The following is a 22,825-nucleotide window of genomic DNA, read 5'->3' as shown; positions in this document are numbered from 1 at the left end:
TCAATAATTTACTATACATAGGAGTGCGCAGGACTCAATGGTAGGTGTTGTTGAAAATTATTCATTTATATATGTGTTTAAGCTTTAAGAAAAGATTGTTTACATATTATGATAATGGCACCTTTTTACAGTCTTGAAAATGTATTTTATACAATACGTCAATTTATATTATGCTTTGGTTAAAAAAAATATATAGTCATGAGAACAAATTTTTCTAAAAGTTATGATGAAAATAATAATACATATAATGATATTAATAATAATTGTATTATAGCAGTTAATAATAAAAAAATTAGTCATAGAAATTAAAGTCAATTTCGATTTCGTTTTTTCCTTGGAATTAATATCTAAATATGTGATCTTATTTTGTAAATTGTAACTTCTAACGGCACTAACTATAGTTAATAAAATAAAATAAAATATGTGAGTGAAAACTAATAATTCGCAGTGTTTGGAGTTGAAAATTTCAACTATTATTCGACTTTATTATTGTAAATAACCATCACACTAACAGTTTTTTTGAAACAAACAACAGAAAAAATATATTATCGAAGTTGGAATTAAAAAAAAACTTTGACTAATCAAATTGCAAATAAAAATCACAAAAGTAAACGAAAAACATCTCTCAAACAATATCAAATAGGATATTGGAAATTTAATATGTGACGCGTATTAAACGTCGTCAGAGACAATATCGTATCTATTGAGCAATAGTTAAACACACAACGAAACGTGCTCAGAACACCAACTCATACGTATAAGATATTATATGCATTGTCAAAAAGAATAGCATTATTCTCGGGATTTGCAGCAGTCTTTGCCACATGTGCGTGTGTATAGCAGTCGCGCGACTAACAAACGACCTACTTCAATATAATATACGAATGTACATTCTTCGAGATTTATATAACACGATTTACTAACGTATAATACACGAATAAGATATATCCCGGTGGTAGGATAACCTCGCAAGAATAAAATATGAAGGTATACTGAGTCGCACTGTGAATAATATATTTTAATAATTTTGAACGCGATCGTTTAAACTATAACGTTTTACGTCTACTATTGCACGGGTCGTAGCCTGCAGGTTGGATAAGAAAACAATGAGAGTATTTTTTGATTTGAGCCGGTATTATTAGTTCAAAACTGTAATTTATCACGACGAACATAAGTCACTGTCTTAAAATGGTCTTTATGCAAATTTCCAGATAATTGTTGAGGTAGCTGCGAACAGCAAATAAATAACATTACCTATATAGAAATACTACGGTTAAACGCAAAAACTTATTTTTTAAACTTATTTGTTTACTGTCTTCGGTAAAAACAAGTTCCTGTCAGAGTCGTTTTTTTTTTTGCGTACGATTAAATTGACATACTACACACACGACATATTATGTACAATTCTTTATTGTAATAAAGAATAATAGTTACTTTCGTGATTTGTTTCATAACATTAAACTTAAAATAACCTTTTCCTCACACAGTTATAGTTTTTATAATGCTCGTTCTTTCAATAATGCAATTATATAGGTAATAAAAGTTATTTTCCATTTCATTCTTCGCACACTCTTTTTTTGCTCACATTGGCTTCAAAATTAAAAGCTATACAAGCTTTACGTTTCTTTTTTTCTTGTGCCATACAATATTAGTCTTATCATAATGATTGAAATACAATGACCCATGTTAATATTTTATTTAAAAAAAAAATTATTATTATTATAATTGTTAGGTATACCTATCTCTGTTTTGTATTAACTTTAGAACCTGCGATGATATTAAGTTTATAGTTTTTCAATTAGATACGTTTATACTACATACAGGACGATATTATTTCAGAATACAGGACACTTATTATTGCAATCAACTTTTATGTTTTTAATAACACAACAATTACTGTCACTGAAAATCTACAGTGTTTTTATACTCGACTTTAATACCTAGTTAAAGACCAAAACGTTACATTTAATTACCGCGTTTTGTAATAATATATTGTACCCACCGGTAACAGGAGCTTCGATGTCTATCATGGTTTTTTCGGATCTGAGTAACGATGCGCCCTCGTTGACGATGCGCAACGCGGCCGCTTCGTCTATTCTACCCTCGAGTATGAAGTGCTGTTTCAATATGTCTGGTCGAGGTTTGTTTGTCCTCGAGTCCCATATTTCGGCGGTGGTCAGCTTTCGACCCGGTGGAAATGGTACACCTGTAAATAAAATAACGGTTACATTATAGAATAATATTATTATTTATTTTGTTGTGTAGTTCGAGTAGTTCGAAAACGGAAACGAATTCGATAAGAATGTGGAGCAGTAATCACGATCAAAATTTTATTGACTATTATTAGTATTTGTATTATACATCATATGTATACATTAGTATCAATATATTATGTTATTTTCAGCTTGTAAGTTCTTATAATACGATACATGGTTTTATTTAGTCACATAATTATTTAACAATATATTAAACCACTTTATAGCCTCCCACACGAGTTTTTCTGAGTATTTCTTAATACCAATAATAATTAAATTAAAAGGTTTAATGCATTAAGTCAACGATAATTTGACGGGTTGGTATAATTCGTTCGGAATAGAATCGATTTCGACATCAGTTATCGACGATTTACTATTATTATTATTATTATTATTACAGAGAATAAATGTATTATAATGTGTCTAATAAGCGAATTTTATTTTATATATTTTACAAAAATAATTTGAACGTTCTGTAATATAATTTAATAGCATATTATGTAGAATATAAATGCGTATTTTTTTGATCTAAAGTCCTTTAGTTATTATTATTATCATTTACATAGATACATAATATTACGTGATATATAGGTATTATATTATGATATAATGCAATGTAACTTTTGACTTACGTTTTTTAATAAGCTGTTTTGGAGTTACATTATTAAATGTTCATCGATTTTTTATCATATTTAATATGTAGGTATATAATATTATGATTAAAATGATTGAACCCATTCATAGTTATTAAAATATTTACTAAACCTATAATACTGAAGCCTTTATAATAAATACGAAAACTGTGAACTAAGTTGGAATAATGGCACAGGTTTAAAAAAAAAAAATTAAAATTAGATATAGAATGTAATATAATCCAAATTTAGATACTTATTATACATCACTAAGGTAAAACACTTAAAAATAAAAATATAGATTATATTATGTTTAATATCATAGCACAAGTAAACAAATAGAAAATTATAGTTTACTATGAAGTTACATTTCGTGGTAGTGGATACATTTTAGGCGATGAGCTTGTAGGAAAACCAGATGTCCAGGAAGTATATAGAGAAAAGTAGATTTTTTTTTAATAAACGATCGATTATAATAGCAATATAAACAACGGAATCGTCGATGTGTCGTCACGATACTTGTCAGTTGTCGTCGTATCGGTGATTCGGCAGTATCATCATTATAATATTTTGAACGTTTCAAGGTTTTCATTATTCTTTAGAAAATACGCCATGTGCTAGCCAGCCCTAATGTGACAAACATCTATGGTTTGATTATATATTTAGAACTTGGCCAGTGCATGGGACACGAGAGACGGCTGGTTTGCCAACTGACCCGCAAGCAAGCCATGTTTATTATTGTAATATACTATAAACTGTTTTATGGTAATATAAATGAGAATAATAATATCATATTTTATGATAATATGGCGTACACGTTGTTATTACACGTAAATCATTGCGAGCAAGATTGATTGTGTGCGGTGGTGCAGCGAAGGTAGAAGGTTTTATGACACAAACATATAGGAATATTATATTGTATTATTATACAATATGTATGTAATATGTACACCTATATTTAATTGTTGTGCACGATGATAATAATAATTACTATTTGGTAAACAAATTCCTCGCGATAAAACATTATATACCTACCTCGTATACTCGCGGGAGTATTAATGATTTTGTAATTGGGACTTGCCAATCTTGCTGCTGATGGGTGCATCACCATTAGTTGTTCTCAGTTACACTTATTATTTTTCTAAATCTTTTATTTCGAACACCTCGTCGAACTGATTTTTTTTTTTTTTTTACTGTACTTAATATACACGATATTATATTGTGTGAGGAATTTGTAGCCTGAAAAACGAAATGCTGTATGATATCGACGTTACCATTTTTATTGGAGATTAATATCTACCTAATACATTCACTATTAACGATTTATTATTTGTTTATTAAAAATACGTAGTATAGGCAAAATCCAAATACCCGATTCAAAATATGTATAAAATATGTTGACATCAAATAAATAAAATGAACAACTATATGATTGAAAATAAGATAGCTATAGGTACTTAACAATTGAAATAACTTAAGAAACAGTACTTATTATTCAAATAATATAACAGCTATAAAAATCAAACAAATAATAATATATTTGTATCTAACGCTTGTATAAAAAAGGAGATAAAAATCGATAACATTAAAAGAATGTTGGCTTCAATAAATAGTACTTATTGTTATTTATGCCCATAGATTAAGTGGAGATATAGAGGGGTAACTAAAATAAGGATGTAATAATATATAAGTATATTGATTAAGAATAGATACTAAAATTAAAATACATTTTTAAATTTAAAGAATCCATTATCCAATTTAGATTTATAAAAGTGATATAGAAATATTTTATTTGTATGAAAAATACGGTTGTTTATTTGAAACCCATTACAATCTGTGTACGCGTGTTCGAAATGTATTTTGCTTTAAAATTTGATTAGTTATAGATAAGTACTAATCCAATAAAGTTTAACTTTTAGTTTACATACACAAATGTACGTAATTCTTACACGTGTAAAATTGATTTTACGGAAAATAAACATATTACAAAAAAAATCAGCACCTATTTTCATTAATTCGCTATTCATTGAATATTAAAAGTTGGAAAATATGAAATTACCCTAAAATATGTTGTCCGGTGTATTAGCATTTCGTGCTTTTTGATTTAACGTTATTTGCACAGGGGTTGGTCCCATTGCCCATATTGCGTGCCCGACAATTTACCGATCCCCTATCTGGCTATCTTGTGGTAAAATGTAATTAAAAAAAAAAATCAATAAGCTTGCAAGAGTCCAGAGCCACGGTGTCCTCCAAAATAGAAAAAAAAACACTCGTTTATTATAAAAATCTTACGGGTTATTACAAGTTCTTGCGGCAAAGGCTAAAAAGGAAAACGGCGGAGTGGTGGACACGGGAAAACCTTGTGCCAGAACAACTGTGCACACGCCATCCCGGTGTCGATTAAATATAAAGGAAATGAGTCGTAAATTATGTCGTAGACCTTTTCTGCGGAGAAAAAATACACTATATAACGTTGTATTACATAGCATGTATAATATATATATATATATACATACGATGATTTACAAGGAGTGGAAGAGAAAATATAATGGGGGTTTTATTTTTATAAAAGTTACAAGAACTTTGAAGCAGTAAAAATTATATAACAACTCATATGTCTGTGGTTTAATATGTATGATAAGCACAGCCGTCAGCCACAACAGCGACATTTACGACGAATGCAGTTAGACGAGAATATAAAATTAATAATGATAATATATTATATACGGACAGGACACAGCACAATCGCCAATGAATGTATAGGACTGAACTTGACATAACTCATTTGCAGTGTTGAATAATTTTATCTTTTTAAGTTTAAAAACGTATTTAATGATGTTTTACGCGTAAAGATAATAACATTATCGCATAATTAGATACACAAAATGATTCTTAAGAGAGCTCGGTTAACTATATATATTATTTGTATTTCAACTTTATAACCCGTAGCTACTGTATGTCTTCAATGTTCATAGAAGTTGGACATTATTTTAAGTGTCACCTAATAAAAACAATTATATTTTTAGGACTTATTGAGCAATATTTCAGATATTATTATTATGTACTGAAGTAAAGGTAGTAGGTACTCAATACGGCGTGAAACACGTGACCTTGTATTAAATTCAAAGTTTTGATATTAAATCCTTAAGATAGTACTAAAAATATTATATTTATCATTTATTGTATCAATAATACACTTTGAGCATTAAATTTAGAAATTAAAAATTAAAATGTTATAGATAAAAACAACGATATTCTGGTTTTTAAGGATATTGATTTTGCAGGGTTGTAACAATGAAATAATTTCTTCTCTTTTTTGACAATTTTCCAAATTTTATTGGAAAAATTCAAAAAGTTTATATTTATACAATCTTATATGAAACGTTGAGTGTTTTTCTTAATTAAAAAAAATTGTGATCATAAAACAAATATTTAAACAAAAATCAAATTATCCCCGGTCGGAATAGTGTATACAATTTACTATTCTATCTATGTTATTGTATGTTTTTGCGTACAGCGAGTGAATATATAATATTATAAATTATAAAGACGAAGAAAATAATATGTCGACACAACGCTGCATATTGAATAATACTATTATGCCAATAATATTCTGCATCGTAGGGCATATCCGCGCTATTGTTGAACACGCGCGAGAGCATTCATTTATAATTCTGGTGTTCTCGACACTGTATATATACAAGTCATTTTGTTATTATATACATTATTGTGTCTGAAAACTTTTATACAGCAAACTTTGGGCGAAATATTTTCTCCGGTGGTATAACTTGGATACATAATCACAATATATATATATTATATCCATGTACCAAGTGTTTTACGCGTTTTTCACATCAGCTAGTGGTGATGGCGTGAGGCCAAAAAAACCTCATGAGACCCATAATCTCTGCTCGGTAACTATAAATATTGAAAACTTCCACTTTTTAACAGCATTTTCCTTTATATACGAGTAAATTACACACCACATCACATCCACTATCCAGCGGTTTGCGTCTTATACACATTTCGAGTGCGTCTAAATGCAAAAAATCCTTTTACCGTACAATATATATAATATATTATGTATACAGATGCGTAGGTACATATATAGACGGCGTCATTCGAAATGCGAAATACAGCGTATTAAGTCACAAACGAGTTCAAAACGTGAACAAATATAAATCGATAAATAATTTATATATGTTATTCGAATAGACCTCGCGTATAGGTATAACAGTTGATGTATCAACATTTTATACAGTTTGCGTTTATAATATCGGCGTCGTTTATGAGTAATTTATTCAGCAATATATACACCCACGTTTAAACCATCGATTTATTTTCTAGTGGCATTTTCTATACAACACAGACACTGTGATCGTAATCAAGAGTGATGCATTTAACCCTGCAGTACCGAGCGGAAAGACTATTATAACATACACAAGAAAAACGTTTTTATCACTGTAAGCGAAAACGTGGTTTTTCCTGACGAACTTTTTTATTACCGTCACTAAATAACACTATATTTGGGAGGACGACCGAAAGCCGTATAAATATTTTGTACAGCGATCGAATCACAAAAAGTGCAATAACCGACTTATTACTACAGCAGTCGAAGAGAAACGCGTAACGAAATGATTTGATAAAAATATACAAAGATATAATAACGTATCTTCAAGCAATTTAATTGCCTATTGAGTACTGCAGAAATATACAACAACCGTTATTTTAGCGACGGCCAAGTATTTAATATAGATGAAATACATATTTAAATCATTATATATTACATATTATTATTATGAAACAAATATCATAGTGGGTACTCAGTAAACAAAAATTATTTTGATGTGCTATGTATACACATATATATATATATAATATACGGATATATTTACGTCCGCACACAAGTCGAATATATAAATGAACACACACAAAAAGTACGAAAAGTACAAAGGTAAACGGCGAGAAGAGACTTCTTTGAAGTTTGGTGTGGATATGCAGCGGCAGAGACTGCTATTGTGACCAATCACCGGTGAGGCAGCGGGGGTCGTTAATCATTCGTTTCGCACGATCACAAGCCAAATTAATAACAGAATTTATTTTTACCCGAGTCGGATGTTGTATAAATGCGGATTTACTCTCACGCATATACATAGTAAAACGACAGATTTCATTAACCGTTTTGTTGGACACGAACAAAACGGATTATACGTATATGAATAATGTCGAGAGAGAAAAATATGTGCAATGATCCAATAAAAACATTATTGCAGTGTTGTTTTAGTCAGCTAGTCTTGTCTACATAAATCGTCAATCAAATACGGAATGGCTGTACTGTAGAGACTAAACTTAAATAAATAATACCAATATGATATTATGCAAAATAATTCTTGAATAATGGGTCAATATGATTTGTATATTATTCATATAGAATTTTATACGATATTTAGTTATAATTTAATATATCATATTATGTCTATGAAATATAATAATAATTTTGAAGTAAATCCAAAAATAAATAGTGTAGAAATAGTAGTTATCAAATTGGAAAATATGCTGCAGTGTTCCGTTCTGTAAATGTGATCGTAAAGGTATGGGTGACCCATATGAAAAAAAGTTGACCTGGATTCATCTCGTCGTCGTTACTTTTATAAGGAGGAGTGTAGAACTTTATACTAACCTACAGAAGTGATTTTTTTTTTTTAATTTTCTCGCGTCTGGAAAAATGTCAAATTTACGACTGTACATTCGGGGTTTTCGTGCGAAACGTGAAGAATAGTTAGTTTTTGGTTCACGCTGAAAAAACGCGATGACGATTTATTATTGTCTTCAAATTTTCAAATATTGAAACAATTTGGCTCACGCCGTAGAGGAGGTGGATGAATATGAGAAAACAAGACGCATGTGTAATGTGTATACTAGTATATTACCGTTTATACCTATATAACTATCACAATATTATATTATATTAACCGATCGTTCTCTCTTATACACATACATCATCATCATTTTAACTGTATGGTATATATAGCTAATTTTTCTTTTTATGTATTTCTATATTATATATGTGAAAGCGAGCGTTCTGCCAGTATAATATTATACATCGCGAGAACGGAATATATACGTTTTTGTGTGTACGTCAACCCGCAGTGTAATCGGTATATCTTGGTATATATATATTATAAATATACACACACAAATACACATCACGAGGCCTTTCCGACTTAACGCTGAATGTACACGCTCACCATGTCCGTAAACCCTTTTTCGCACAAAAGTCTGCTGCACTTTACCCTCACTTAGTCATTCGCTCACAAAGACGTTGGGTCGGCGTCAGACACTGTGCCTCGTTTGTTAGTGGCTTTTGTAACGTATTCATACATATAACATAGATATTACAAGTTGTGAACTTAGTAAACGTTTATGTATTAAAATATATCGTTTATTTGAGAAATGTATTATAATAATACGAAAACGATATAATATTGTAGGTATTATTACAATTATTATTGTATTATAATTTGTAATATTACAACATATTATATTATGGTGAGTGAGCGCGAACCATTTAATCGATTAGATGGTGAACGAATTTCAGAATCAAAAACGGAAATATTCAGTGCCTTAATAATAGTTTAAAGTCGTCGATAAGAGTTCAGCCATAAACAATAATAAAACTACCTTTATGAACCAAAATGGCGAAAATAACAAGGAGATCATGTCCGAAAAATTAATACCCAGAAAAAGAATACGGGAAAAATAAAATCTAATAATTTAACAAGAAAAACCGTGTATACCTATATAATGAACTTATTATAATATAAATTAATAATTTAGTTATTATAATGTACAGTAGTAGGTAAATACTTGTAAGTAAAACAATCATTTTTTTTTAGAGATTTAAAAAAATATTTATTTTTTTTTTCTTTTGATCTAACATTTTTATTTACGTAGTTACATTCATATGCTCTGTATGAACAATTTTTTTTAAGTAATTTGCAATACAACATCAATTATTTTATTCGAGTTCCAGTAATAAATTATAATGTTTTATTTTAATTTAAAATATTCTTTATAGTAATGAATATAGGGGAAAACCGCAACCTATCTCTATACCAACACCACTACCACCGACTAAGGGCTATCTTTCACGGTGGAGAGAACACTTTCCCCCATTTGTGTGTCTGCGTCAACGTTATAATATATTGTAATGCTTAATATTTTATTTATTACTAGCGGCCATAACAGAGGCGGCCTGTGGACGGAATAATAACGATATGCGCCCGTACACCACAATACACACTGGGTATCGATCACACACATAATTTAACAAATTTAATTTATTTGCCTGCGTTAATCGCACTCCCCCCCCCCCGTCCCCCCATAAATACCACAGCATCACGTTGGCAGAAATATAACCATTCTGTTTATATATAAACATATACATAGGTTTACTCTGTTGGTAGGTACCTACATTATACTATTAACCATTCTCCCTTTCTCCCTAGAGGCAATAACCCTAGCCACCGGTGGCGATGGTAACCGTTAATTTATCCAACCCTCTAATCGTTTAACCACCCTCTCCTCACATCATGGCACAATACCTATGTTCGTCAATATTTTATAATTTCTACATTAAAAACAAAAACAGATTATCTTAGCAATAAAAAATATAATGATTTAGGCTATTTGTTAAGTAAAATACTTATAATTTATATATTTATAACTACCAATAGTAGGACGCATTATTCATTACTCAAATTTGTTTTATTATAAAGAATAAGAAAATTATAAAAAGAAAATTCCTATGATGTACCTACCAATTAATTATTTGGTTACAATTTTAGGCCGAATATGCATTGTATAATGTTATACAAGTAATAAGACTACTGTTGAGTCATATATAATGAGTATTATCATACCTAAATGTCCTAAGTAAGTCTCTTATGAATTCTGAAGAAAACGAATACATACAAATTAGTTTGGAAACTATATTATACTAACGCGAGAACTCGGCGCAACTTTTATTTCATTCGTATCTCATTTCGAGAACAAATTGTATAAAACATGACTAAAGCAAACTTGTTATAAAAAAGAATCGTAAAACATTTTACCAAACAACGCTTCACGCGTTTCCTCGGTTTTCGCAAATGGGTCAACAACAACACCCACACGCGAAAATAAATAAAAACTCACTATACTGAATTTATATACACTCGTTTCGCTAATAACCCGGGGAGTATACTAACCACAGTGTGTAGAGCGCGTAAGTCTCATAATAATATTATAAAAACCGTGTTATTTTTATTTTATCAATTATTTACAATATACTTTGTATTCATAAACACACAAACCTGTTGGTCGTAAACATGGCCGTCACATATCAATTATTCACCAAAGTTCGAACAAAATTAACGTGCACCGCCGTGGGCGGCGGCGGAGAAAGAGCTCCTTCACAAAATAGTTTATTTAGGACGTTTGGGCTGCTTTTATAATATATATATTATATACAACTAGTATAACTACCACCTATATATACATAGGTAGCACTATAGCTATATAGTGAATATATAATACAGAAGTCGCCTTGATCGTGTTCCACATTTGGGGCGGCGGGTGGGTAAGCTCAACGTTACTCGCAATAATTCGCGTACTCGAATGTATAATTAAGTACTTTGTACAGCTTTTGCAGTGAATAAGAGTATACACTGTAAAAGCACTGCAGCTGCTGCTTTAATATATAGTTTATTCGTATATACATATATAGGGGTTGCGAGCGAGCCATGTATATGCGTATTAATACAACGTTTTATCGCTGCCGCGGCGTGTTTCGGTACTATATAATATTATTATTATTAAATAAATAAATATATAAATATCATTGAAACGTAAACGTGCGCCGAAAAATACGCCATTTCGTTCAGCCCTTTTTGACAATGGCATATATATTATATATTATTGTACACACATACGATAGAACGTTTTTTCGAGGAAGGGGTGTGAGTAGTTTGGGCCAGCGATATTATATATAGTCGACCAGATTGATTTGATAAAAAACAATAAATTCACGATCGGATCGAGTGGCGCGGCGAAGGTGAGCTACCCTGCAGTACAATATATATATAGTTACATATTATATAGGCACAAAAATATATGTCATCATTATTATAATGTGTGCGCGCACGTCGCGTTGGCACGGGATTTGTGCGGTACACGCGGCGTAGTAATACGTATATGATATATATATATATATATATATATTATATAAGTATAATGCATGGTTGGATCGGGAGAGGGAGACAGATGAAAAATGCGAAGTAAGAGAGAAAAAAACATATTGAAATTAGAGACTGCGAGAGTGGGCGCCTGGCTGTCGGGCCATTTCTGTTTTCGCTAATATAACAAGCCGGGCCGGCCCGAGTCCCTTGTGCGCGTGCGCGCCGCACGCACACTCGTCCTGTGAGCACCCGATTGTACGCCGTTGCGCGTGTGTATGATATTCGTGTGTTTTGGGCACGTGAATGAACGTGTATGTTTTACGTGTGTGTGAGTGTACATTGGTGACCGTCAAGTAGACGCCCGCCCGCCGTCGCCACCGATACTGTTATTGTGCATACAGGGTGATTCGCTGAATAAGTTCAACCCCCTCCTACCTCCATTTTTTTTTCTTTTATTTAATAATGAATTCGTTGAAATTAATGAGGTGTTTTGTACCTACTGTTTATTAAGTGACCCCGGTTAAGATATTATAAATTTTTGTTTTTCAAACGACAACCACAAGTATTATAATTATAGTGCTTCGTCTTTGCGCGGGCATATTTTTTACAAATATTTTGAAAGTTGATAAATTAATATAAATTTTCTATAATCACTATCCTTATTATCTGCAGTAGTACACAATGTTAAGTTATTCAAAAACTATTCGTTCGAATTTTAATTTGGACAGTTATCGTTTTCGGAAAAATTACTTAGTAAATAATTTACTATATACACAACGGCGGTTTTCATTAAAAAAAATTGAAGTTTGTATCTCTATAGGATGATAGTAATACAAACAATTTAAAGGATTTAAAAATTTCATAAGTCAGATTTTGAATAACGAAATTATTGAAGAAAATAATAGAGAATAATGCTCGGGAATCATTCTGTATATATATTTACATTCACTAAAGGATGGACGAGTGCGCTGCAAAGTACAACGGGCCATGCGCTTGAAAGAGGTAATATATATATTATAATTTATAATATATATACATAAAATCTATACATACTATATTATAGTATACGCATATGAGTTTATTATGAGCTGAAATACGATTCGCAAGCTTAAACAAACACTTTTTTTCCTGAGGAAGTGATTCGTCGTCGTTTCTTCCGTCGACTATCTATTATTCCTGAACTGACTCGAGGGTAACTCTCTAATATGGCATTGTATTTCAAACGATTGTATAATATTATGTACGTATAATGTATACATATTACATATAATATGTAGCCAGATGTCAGCAGAAATTCATGTTACAAAAATGGTGGAGAAATGAGGATATCATATAGAATATAACAGTAAACTCATCCCGTATATGAGTAGTAGTCTTCTTCTATTACTATATATATAAATAATATATAATATCTACTATAAGTTTTATATATTAAATATTTTTATAGAGTAACAAAAAAATTCTATTGGGTTGATATATTTAGGTACATTACTATTTTTTTTATATCATAAATATAGTAGGTAAGGAGTAAAAAACAAGAAGTCACTTGAGACATTAGTAAATAATTTATGAAGAATTGTAAATACCTAAATAATTTAAAATTAATTTTTGAATACCTAATTTGAGTAAATATCTACAAATGCACAATACCGTATTGTAGTATTTTTGCCTCTCACCAAATTAACCTCTTCAAATCCCTTTTTACACAAGGAAGAATGTATATATATATATATAAATATTATATACTACACTTCAATAAAATATTAATCTAAAGAACCAATTCTGGTTCATTTATAATCATCAAGACTAATAATTCACCCTTGTCACTTTTGAGAGACTAACTAAAAAACGAAAGCCTTATACACTTTCAAATATAGATAGATATAGATAGCATATTACAAATTATAATTGATAAAATACACAGCTTTGAATTTTCAAGTACAAATATAATAACAATAAAAATAATATAAGTACTTATATACAACAATTGAAAAACATCAAAAGCTATGGTGGATAAAAATACAATACGTTACTTAAATGTTTACATCAAAAACGGTCAAATTAGTTATTTCTCGGAAAATGTATTTAATGCATAACTCATTGCAAGAAAGTAAAATCGTATTAATTATTATTATTATTTTTAAATTCGAATGGATTACTGCTTACAAAATATTAAAATCAAATATACCATGTGGCTACGCGCATTAAAAATAAAAATAAATTAAAAAGCTTATTGGTAAAAACAATTGTATGTTGTCACATAGAAAAACGTATTTGATTAAAACTTTTGCATAATATAATATTATATATAGGTACCTAGTAATCGGCAGGCGTACCTACAAAATAATGAAATCGTTTGATCATTGTATTCAGACGAAAAGGATATTATAAGGGGATGATGGAAATTGTTTGAAAATAACTTGACAAAGAATGTTAATAATATTACTCAAGAATTTAGTTCTGTATATTAAACAATTAAAGAAACAATTTTTAATGATCCCGTGGGCAGTGGAATAAGAATTAGATATATTATTCGTTATCTTAGTATATTTATTTAATTAAGAGCTAGTGTACCTAAATATAAATCCAAACATTTATTATTACAATCACGTTATTTAAATTAATTTAGCGAGTGACATAGTAGACTGCAATCGCACATAGCTCTTCTATGAATCAAATTAAACAGCACTTGTAGTTAAACAAAATGTTCTGCAGTGATTAAAACTAACGTAGAGTGTTTTAACAACTATGTTCTAATGAACAAAATTTCTCTTTTTTTTTTTTAAAAAAAAGAAGGAAATACGACATTCATTATATACCTCGATTATAAAAATATTTATATATTTATTGTTTGCCAAACCATTAAAAAGCGAAATGTTAATAAATTATAATACAATATTCGACTCTTTGATATGTTTTTATAATGCGAGACCATATACAATAAACATAATGTATAATAATATATGTAATACGTCATATTACCAACATAATAATAAAATGTGTAGTATTAAAAACATTACATACGAGCATTTTTATAACATTTTCATTTAAGTCACATACATCAAATGATTATAAAAGGGGTATTAATATATAATAACTCAAAAATATTTAAGTAGCATTAATTTTTACTTTTCTTGGAAGTAATACAATGACAATAATAGTAAAATATATTTACTAAATTGTGTGTTTAAATTCAAGAAAAATATTTTTTAAAAACACCGCTACCTCGTTAGAAGAGTATAATTTGTACACCGTACACATTGAAAAATTACACTTCACTAAATATATAACAAATGTGGATAAATTAGTAATAGTGCCTACTGATTATGCATTACAATTACGACTAATAATAGTATATTATATAGCTATGTAAGTACAACGATGTTGTACGTAATTGATACGTATGCAACTTGTTCGTTTATTGTTAGCTTATATTATTGTTATACTTTTGTATTTCTGAAGTATACCGTGTCCGGTGAAATAATCATAATCGTATAATAATAATTGTATATAATAGTTAATTGTTATAAATTATAATCGTTTTATTACACACACACACACATTTTGTAATTGTAGTAAATATACGGACATCAATTATACGATTTGAAATTAAAATTTAAACCACTTGGAGTTTTAGAATTTGTTTTTATTATTTAAGTTAACTAACGCATTCAGTTAATTTTGGAATTGATTGGTCTAAGTAGTTGCAGAATAATATACTGCAGATGAGCGTATACGTGTTCTCTACCATATTATATAGATATGAATCGGATATTGAAATGCTATTATAGGAGTTTTTGGTCTACCTTTAATATTATAACCAGTAGTGACTAGTGATATTTTGAAAATTATTTTTATGGGAGTATACGTATATTGATAACAACCGTATTATTATAATGTCTGTATATATATTGCACATTCTGTTATTGATGTGACAAAAATAAAAAAATAGCTAATTATTACACAGCTTTAGTCAAAATTGTAAATTACAAAGATTTATCATAGTTATTTAAAATTGTAAATATACGAATAAATTGTTAATTTACATTTTTAAGCTATAGCTTTTGAAATAAATGGTAAAATTATTGATTTGATAGTGGGTATAATTTCAAAATTATTTTTTTCCGTTAAAAATTAGGGGTTTGGGCAGAAATGATGAATGAGCTGCCCCTAAAAATATATATACTTAAATTTTGTATACAGTTATTTTAATATATGTTTAAACCGTTTGTAAAATCGGTAATGACTAATGACTATGGTGAATGACAACCGTAAATACGAACATACCTATATAGTATACAGATATATTTTGAAAGTAATTTGTTCTCATGTTTGACTTTTGAACGAGTAGTATGTTTTTAATTATATTAAACATATTGTGTACACAACATTTTATAGCACTAAAATTGACGAGTAACATTTTGTAGTTCACAGTTTTCAATGTTCTCATATACACACATACGAAAAAAAAAACCGGTAGTACCCGCGGGCCACAAAAGGACGTGCCTGCGCATTTATTATATTATCGTTATTAATGCATAGAAGTTGTTCAAGACCAACGGCTAAATATCTAATTTAAATAAATAAAAAAGCTGTTTGGTCAGCCGATTCCTATACACTACATTGGGCAATGGTAGTTGCAAGGTATAACTTCGTTCACTTCGTATAATATAGGATAGCGCCATAACATAACTGTTATATACTATAAGCCAATGCGTTATTGTATTATTTAAAAGTTAAAACTAGAAAGTAACACGTTCCAATATTATGATCAATATGTTTATTTTTAAAAAAAAAATCATCAATAGTTTACAGTTGAAGGAATATTTTACTCCACATCTTAAGTATTTTAATAAATATAAAGACTTCAGATTCGTTTACAATAACTATAAAATAAAATTTCAGAATAAAATATATAATAAAAAAAATAAATAAATAATACAATTTTTATAATAGTCAATACAAATTCAACATTTTATATTACACCAAGTATGCTACCTATAATTTTAGTCCCCGAATTTGTGAATACACAATTGTACCATACGAGCTCTTCAAAACTTTTACATCCAAAAATCAAGTTTTCCTATAAAGGACTGTATGATATGTGCATAATGACGTTTTATATATTATTATAAAAAATATAAAAATTTCACCGAATCTGGGCCATGGGATTTCACTTTTGTGGGTAATGTACTGCTGCAGTCTTAGGTTTTAAACGAGGAATTAAATGTCAACGTGATCAAAGCCAAGACTTTATTGATCACGTTGCTTTTAATATTAATTATATTTAATGATTACATGACAAGCACACGGCGGTAGTCCTTCACTAGATGCCGACCGAATCAAAACATATTACCAGCAGAGTGTCATGTTATATTAGTATTGTCTTTGTTATTATTGTGAATTAGTTCACATCTCATAAACGGATATATATATTATATGTATATAGATAATACGCATAGAACCCCAAAGCTTATTGCTGCAAGGCGAGATGATATAATATTGTATACGGTTTTAGTTTCCTAAGACTTGGATGTATCGTGAGGGTTGAATACATTTTAAGCATGATTGAACAAAGCCATATTTCTCTGCAAGTTATATAAAGTTCTAAAACGGTTGATCTCAATTTTTAATAGTTTTACCCAAGTTTAAAAAATATAATTTGCATACTGCCAACTACAAACATAATTTGATGCAGAAAACGTAATTCAATTATACCGACTATTAATTCACCTATATGTATTGCGCTATACTAAGTGAACGAAAGCTTCCGTGCAGCAAGTCACATATTTTATTCCGCCGGCTTCGTGTCATGGGAACATAATAATTATATAAAATGTATCCACTCTACACACTAAAATTTAATTTGAACATAAAATTTGATAGGTGTTGGTAAATTTTTGAGCTTCATGGGCGGTCTACATTACGACACGATGGTTGCAATTCGAATTTTAGGACGCGGCGGGGCAACGTTCACCTATTATAAATTTACTAAATAAAATATTATGTGCGCGGGCGCGCGCGCGCGCGAAACGCGATTGCCGCCCTGCTGCGCCGATAAAACAGCGTACGACGTCGATTATCGTACACACGTGGAGAAATGCATTGGCAATAGATTGAAAATGATGTAATAATCATATATATAACAATATAAACAGTTGAGGAACGTAATAATAATAAAAATAAATACGATGTTACGATATAATACAACTGCAGTGATAAACGCGTGCACGATGCAGAGATCGAGCGCGGAATGATAATATAGACGTGTTTCGATCTCTGTAGGAAGGCGTTTTTGACACGACTTTCAAATTATTGAACGGTTTATTTTTGTTTATTTAGTACTCGTATAATATCGTTAGTTATTATCACTATGGAGAGTAATGATTTTAACGTAATTCAAATTATTATCATGTACGAAATATTATATAAATATATGAGAAAATTAATTGTAAAAAAAAAAAAAATAGTAATAAAAGCAACCTGTTTAATATATCACTATGCTTTATATTACATACATGATATATAATGATTAAAGTTATGTTGGTCTGTAGACTCTCGGTCACCGTCGTATTCGTTATGAGTATATTTTATCGGGTAGATCACGATTTATATTTTAAATTATATTTTCAATAAGTTTCTTTAAAGTATAAAATTAATATTAAAGTACCGTTTTTATATTTCTATATAATGTGTATAATATATTAATATTATAAACTGTCTTATCCATAATCTAAAACAGCTGTAATAACGCCGAAGGACGTGCCTATTATTGTTAAAAATAATTCCTTTCGTGTCAAGATAAAACATAATTTATTCATATTTAATATTAATATTTTTATTTTTTACTATTGCCTCAATGTATTTTAATCTCTATTATTCAGTTTTATTCGTATAATATAACTATAATATTATATTAGTATTAATTATCATAATATAGTTTTATAAGTTACAAGTAACCTTTTTAGTTCTAAGCATGTCTTAAAATTACCAATTTAATAACTGTAATTATAAATAATAACCATTATAAATATTTTCATTCTATACATTGGAGTAATTTATAACATGTATCGAAAAAAATAACAATTGCATTTCAGTTATTCATAAATTATGTTATATTTAATCGTTTTGCAGTATTTGAAGAAGTATGTCGTATGCAACTGGTGATTGAAAGTTATAAAATGCTATTGAGTATTGACTTTGGTAAACAATAATAGCACAATGCCGTTAACACGAGATTATAATCTCTTGTAATTCTCTTTTTATATCCGATTACGAGAACAAAACAATATTAATGACTAAACGAAATGTTTTATTTGTTCATGCTTTTCTGCAGTATTTTAGTGAAATTATATAATTTTAATAGACAAGTTAAGGTGATAAAATAATAATTTATTTCTACGTTTATTACTTATTAACTGGGTCAGATTATGGTCATAATATAACGGGGGCTATTTCATTTGATAAGGCCTTTTCACCCTATACAATTCATTTTTTTTTATTCATATTTAGTTATTTTTAATAAATATTAATTAAAATAAGTATAGTACCTATATTTTTATATCGTAGTATAGTATTTATAAATTATAATAATGTTTTATTTATTTAATGCCATTTTTATATAAATAAAAAAATACGAGTCGACACATTGTGGCAGCTTTCAATTTGCGGCCTATGGATATATTCCCCCTAACCCCCTTGATCCAGTCCCGTTTATTAATTATAGAAAAAATTAATGATGCCATAATCGAAAACCAAATTTTTTCATTATTATATTTGAGTATTAATGTTCAAATCTTTAATAAAAATAATTAACTTTGAATATAAATCTTGTTATAAAAAACTTTTAGAAAATTAAGTCCAACAAATATATACGACGAAAGCGTAATTATTATTGCAATAATAACCACAATTTTTTATATTTTACTCGAAAATGAACAGCATTTGATTTATGGGTTTATTAATAACTAGTTGTCAGAATAGAATATATCAACCACTTTTGAAACTTTAGTAATTTATTAATATTATAAAAAATATATATTACCATTAAACGAACGAAATTATGGAGAGAAAAAATTCGTTTAATGATATATTGTTCAACTTCGTATATTAATTATAATATTATTGATATTAGGTATTAGGTATAATGACGCGTATGAATAACGAGGCGGATTCTCGTGTATGCACTGGAAATAATATAATGTTTATGTAAATCGAAATTACAGTCGTCAGCTGTCTATAGGTATAATGGTATATATATTTCCAACGTTAAAATAAATTTAGTGCGTTGTATTGATTTTTCTCATGAAAAATAAATAAGGACGTTCAATCTTTCTGAGAAGAACGGTATATGCCAGCTGCTATAATATATTATACTTATACTCCTGCAGGAAAACGGTATAGTCGGTACATATATTTTACACGACATCGGTTAAATCACCCGGAAATATCGAAAAAACAACGGAACCTTTTTTTTTTGTTTTATGTAAACAAGGTTATTTAAAATGATTCATCCGATTTCAATCGCTTATTTATTTTCAGCCTTTAGGTTTAGAGCAATTTATGAAACATTAAATGAAAGAACAATGTTTTTAAAAATATATTTAACGGTAAGTAGTATATGGTACCTATAAATGTTTTATGTGATTTTTCTTGGGAAAATTAACAAGATCTAGTCGGAACTCATCCCATGCATATCTGCATTGTAATAGACTCCACTAAGTACATACTCTCAAAAAAAAGTAATCGCATCAGATCAAGTGATCTAAAAAGTCAGGTATCAAAGCATCGAACGAATAATCGCGTAGGTACAATAATAATATCGCGGTGGCTATACAGACTTATGAAAGTCTTTTCCTTCCTCGAATCGCGCTCCTACAATGTAAAATCGAGCATTTTATACCAAAATGTATGATTATATGTAAAGGATCCACCGTTTGCAAAAGTGCGTGTCAAACACATAAACGCAACACTACAACATTGTGTTTAATAAATATACTGCAAATAGAAGTTATTACAAAATATAAAGTCATGTCGTATATACATGTATGCGAGAAACTCAGTTCAATAGAATGAAGGGCGACGCACTTTAGTCGCCCGACTTTATTGTGGGTGCATTATCAATACCTATACGTATATACATGTTGTATAGGGTGGAAAAAGCTGATGCTCTTCAACCGATCACAAAATGTGTATATATATATATATATATAACTACGTGTGGGTATATATATGATGCGTAGGTATATATTATTATAAAGCCGGGGATGTTATATACTGGGGGGCAGGCGGCCTTTGCGAAATATCCATTAAGCCACGGTGTCCGCTTGGTGGCGGTCCAAACGCTCGTCGTCGCGTGTCGTTCGGGAGAACTCGGTCGTACCTGTTGCCATGGCGGTTGACCCGGCCCGCCGCCGATGCCACACACCACTACCGCCGCCGCCGCCACTGGCACTACCGCCGCGGTATCGATTGTCAGCTTCACGCGCGCGCGCTCGCGTTTATACTACAACACACAGCGTTTTATACGCGCCACACTCGGCCGGCGTCATCTCAGCGGACCGGCACCGCAGCGAGTGAACCGTATACAGCACACACATTTCGACTGTCGATCGTTATAATAATGTAATATTATACGGCTGTCGCGCGGCACGCGATAAACAGAAATCGGCAGTACGCAATATAATATGTATTATATTATAATCGCTGTCGTTTTATTTATTTTTTTCATTTCGTTTCCGTGTCGGAATTTGAAGCGGACTAGCCGCAAAAAACAACCCTTCGACCACCACCACCACCAACACTGCCACTTATCGGCCACTTGCCGGATAATCGCGAGCGCGACGAACGAGGTCAACCCGGGATTACACGCGCGAGTCCCGCCGCCGCCCCCTTTCCGTTTTTCTTTTTATTCTCGCAGCTCTATAAACCGCCTGCACGAGAATAACAACCACATATTATTATTATATTATAAATATTGTACACGGGTCACCCGGGTTTCACGGGTATAAAGTCACCGTTAAATAATATTAATATAATACAGCGTGTGCAGTGTCGGCGCTGTACATGATAATTCGCCTAACCCAAGTCACACCTCATCGAACAACTAAAAAATCGCATAGACACTATATTATATACTGTCTAAATCGTTAATTCTATACCATTATTTTCATTTTAAGTGCAGGTACCTACACAGCGCGTCTTCGTAGATATGAATAGATACAAAAAATATTCTTACAACATAGCACGACGACGATGACACAATATTATGGTGATAAATATAATATGGTTACATACCTACCACGGGTAAGGAGAACTCTTTAGTAGGTAAATTTTACTAGGCACGGAGCAGCGGGTGCTATGAGGTATTTGGAGCGGGCTCACGTGGTGGCGCGTGCGCGACGTTGAAGGACCCTATTTGATGTTTTGTTGTAAAGCATATATGAATATATTATTATAATGTTTGTATTAATAAATGTGTGTGTGTGTGTTAACGTCGCCAAATAGTATAATATAACGACAGCGGTGCCGTTTCCGCATAGCTCGGGTCATAGTATAAATAATTATAGTGCCTCACATTTTAAATGGGATATTTTTTAAAAAAACATTATTACGTTATCGCGTGGTTTACTTCACGGTATATTTACGGTTGAAATACTTGAAACGAAATCGGTATTAGAATCTTATCCTATGTGTGAGTGAGAAGGAAAGAAGAAGAAAA

At 30.3% G+C, this 22,825-nt stretch overlaps 1 protein-coding gene across 7 annotated transcripts in view; it reads right to left on the bottom strand.

Moving 5' to 3' along the window:
* LOC114119050 (serine/threonine-protein phosphatase 2B catalytic subunit 3-like) overlaps positions 1–22,825 on the bottom strand; it is a 59,102-nt gene that overhangs the window by 16,590 nt on the left and 19,687 nt on the right. For 3 of the 7 annotated variants that reach the window (XM_050200023.1, XM_050200025.1, XM_050200026.1), the window contains exon 3: positions 2,003–2,206. In XM_050200023.1, coding sequence (XP_050055980.1) covers positions 2,003–2,206 — 204 coding nt within the window. Of the gene's footprint in view, positions 1–2,002; positions 2,207–3,922; positions 4,084–21,487; positions 21,513–22,825 lie in introns of those variants that run through there. The other 4 variants (XM_050200027.1, XM_050200021.1, XM_050200022.1 and 1 more) reach the window with 4 other exon arrangements.

Source organism: Aphis gossypii, chromosome 2, assembly GCF_020184175.1.
Source record: "Aphis gossypii isolate Hap1 chromosome 2, ASM2018417v2, whole genome shotgun sequence".
NCBI classification, from domain to species: domain Eukaryota; kingdom Metazoa; phylum Arthropoda; class Insecta; order Hemiptera; family Aphididae; genus Aphis; species Aphis gossypii.
Note: the sequence above shows the minus strand (reverse complement) of the source record. Positions and strands in the feature narration are given on the sequence as shown.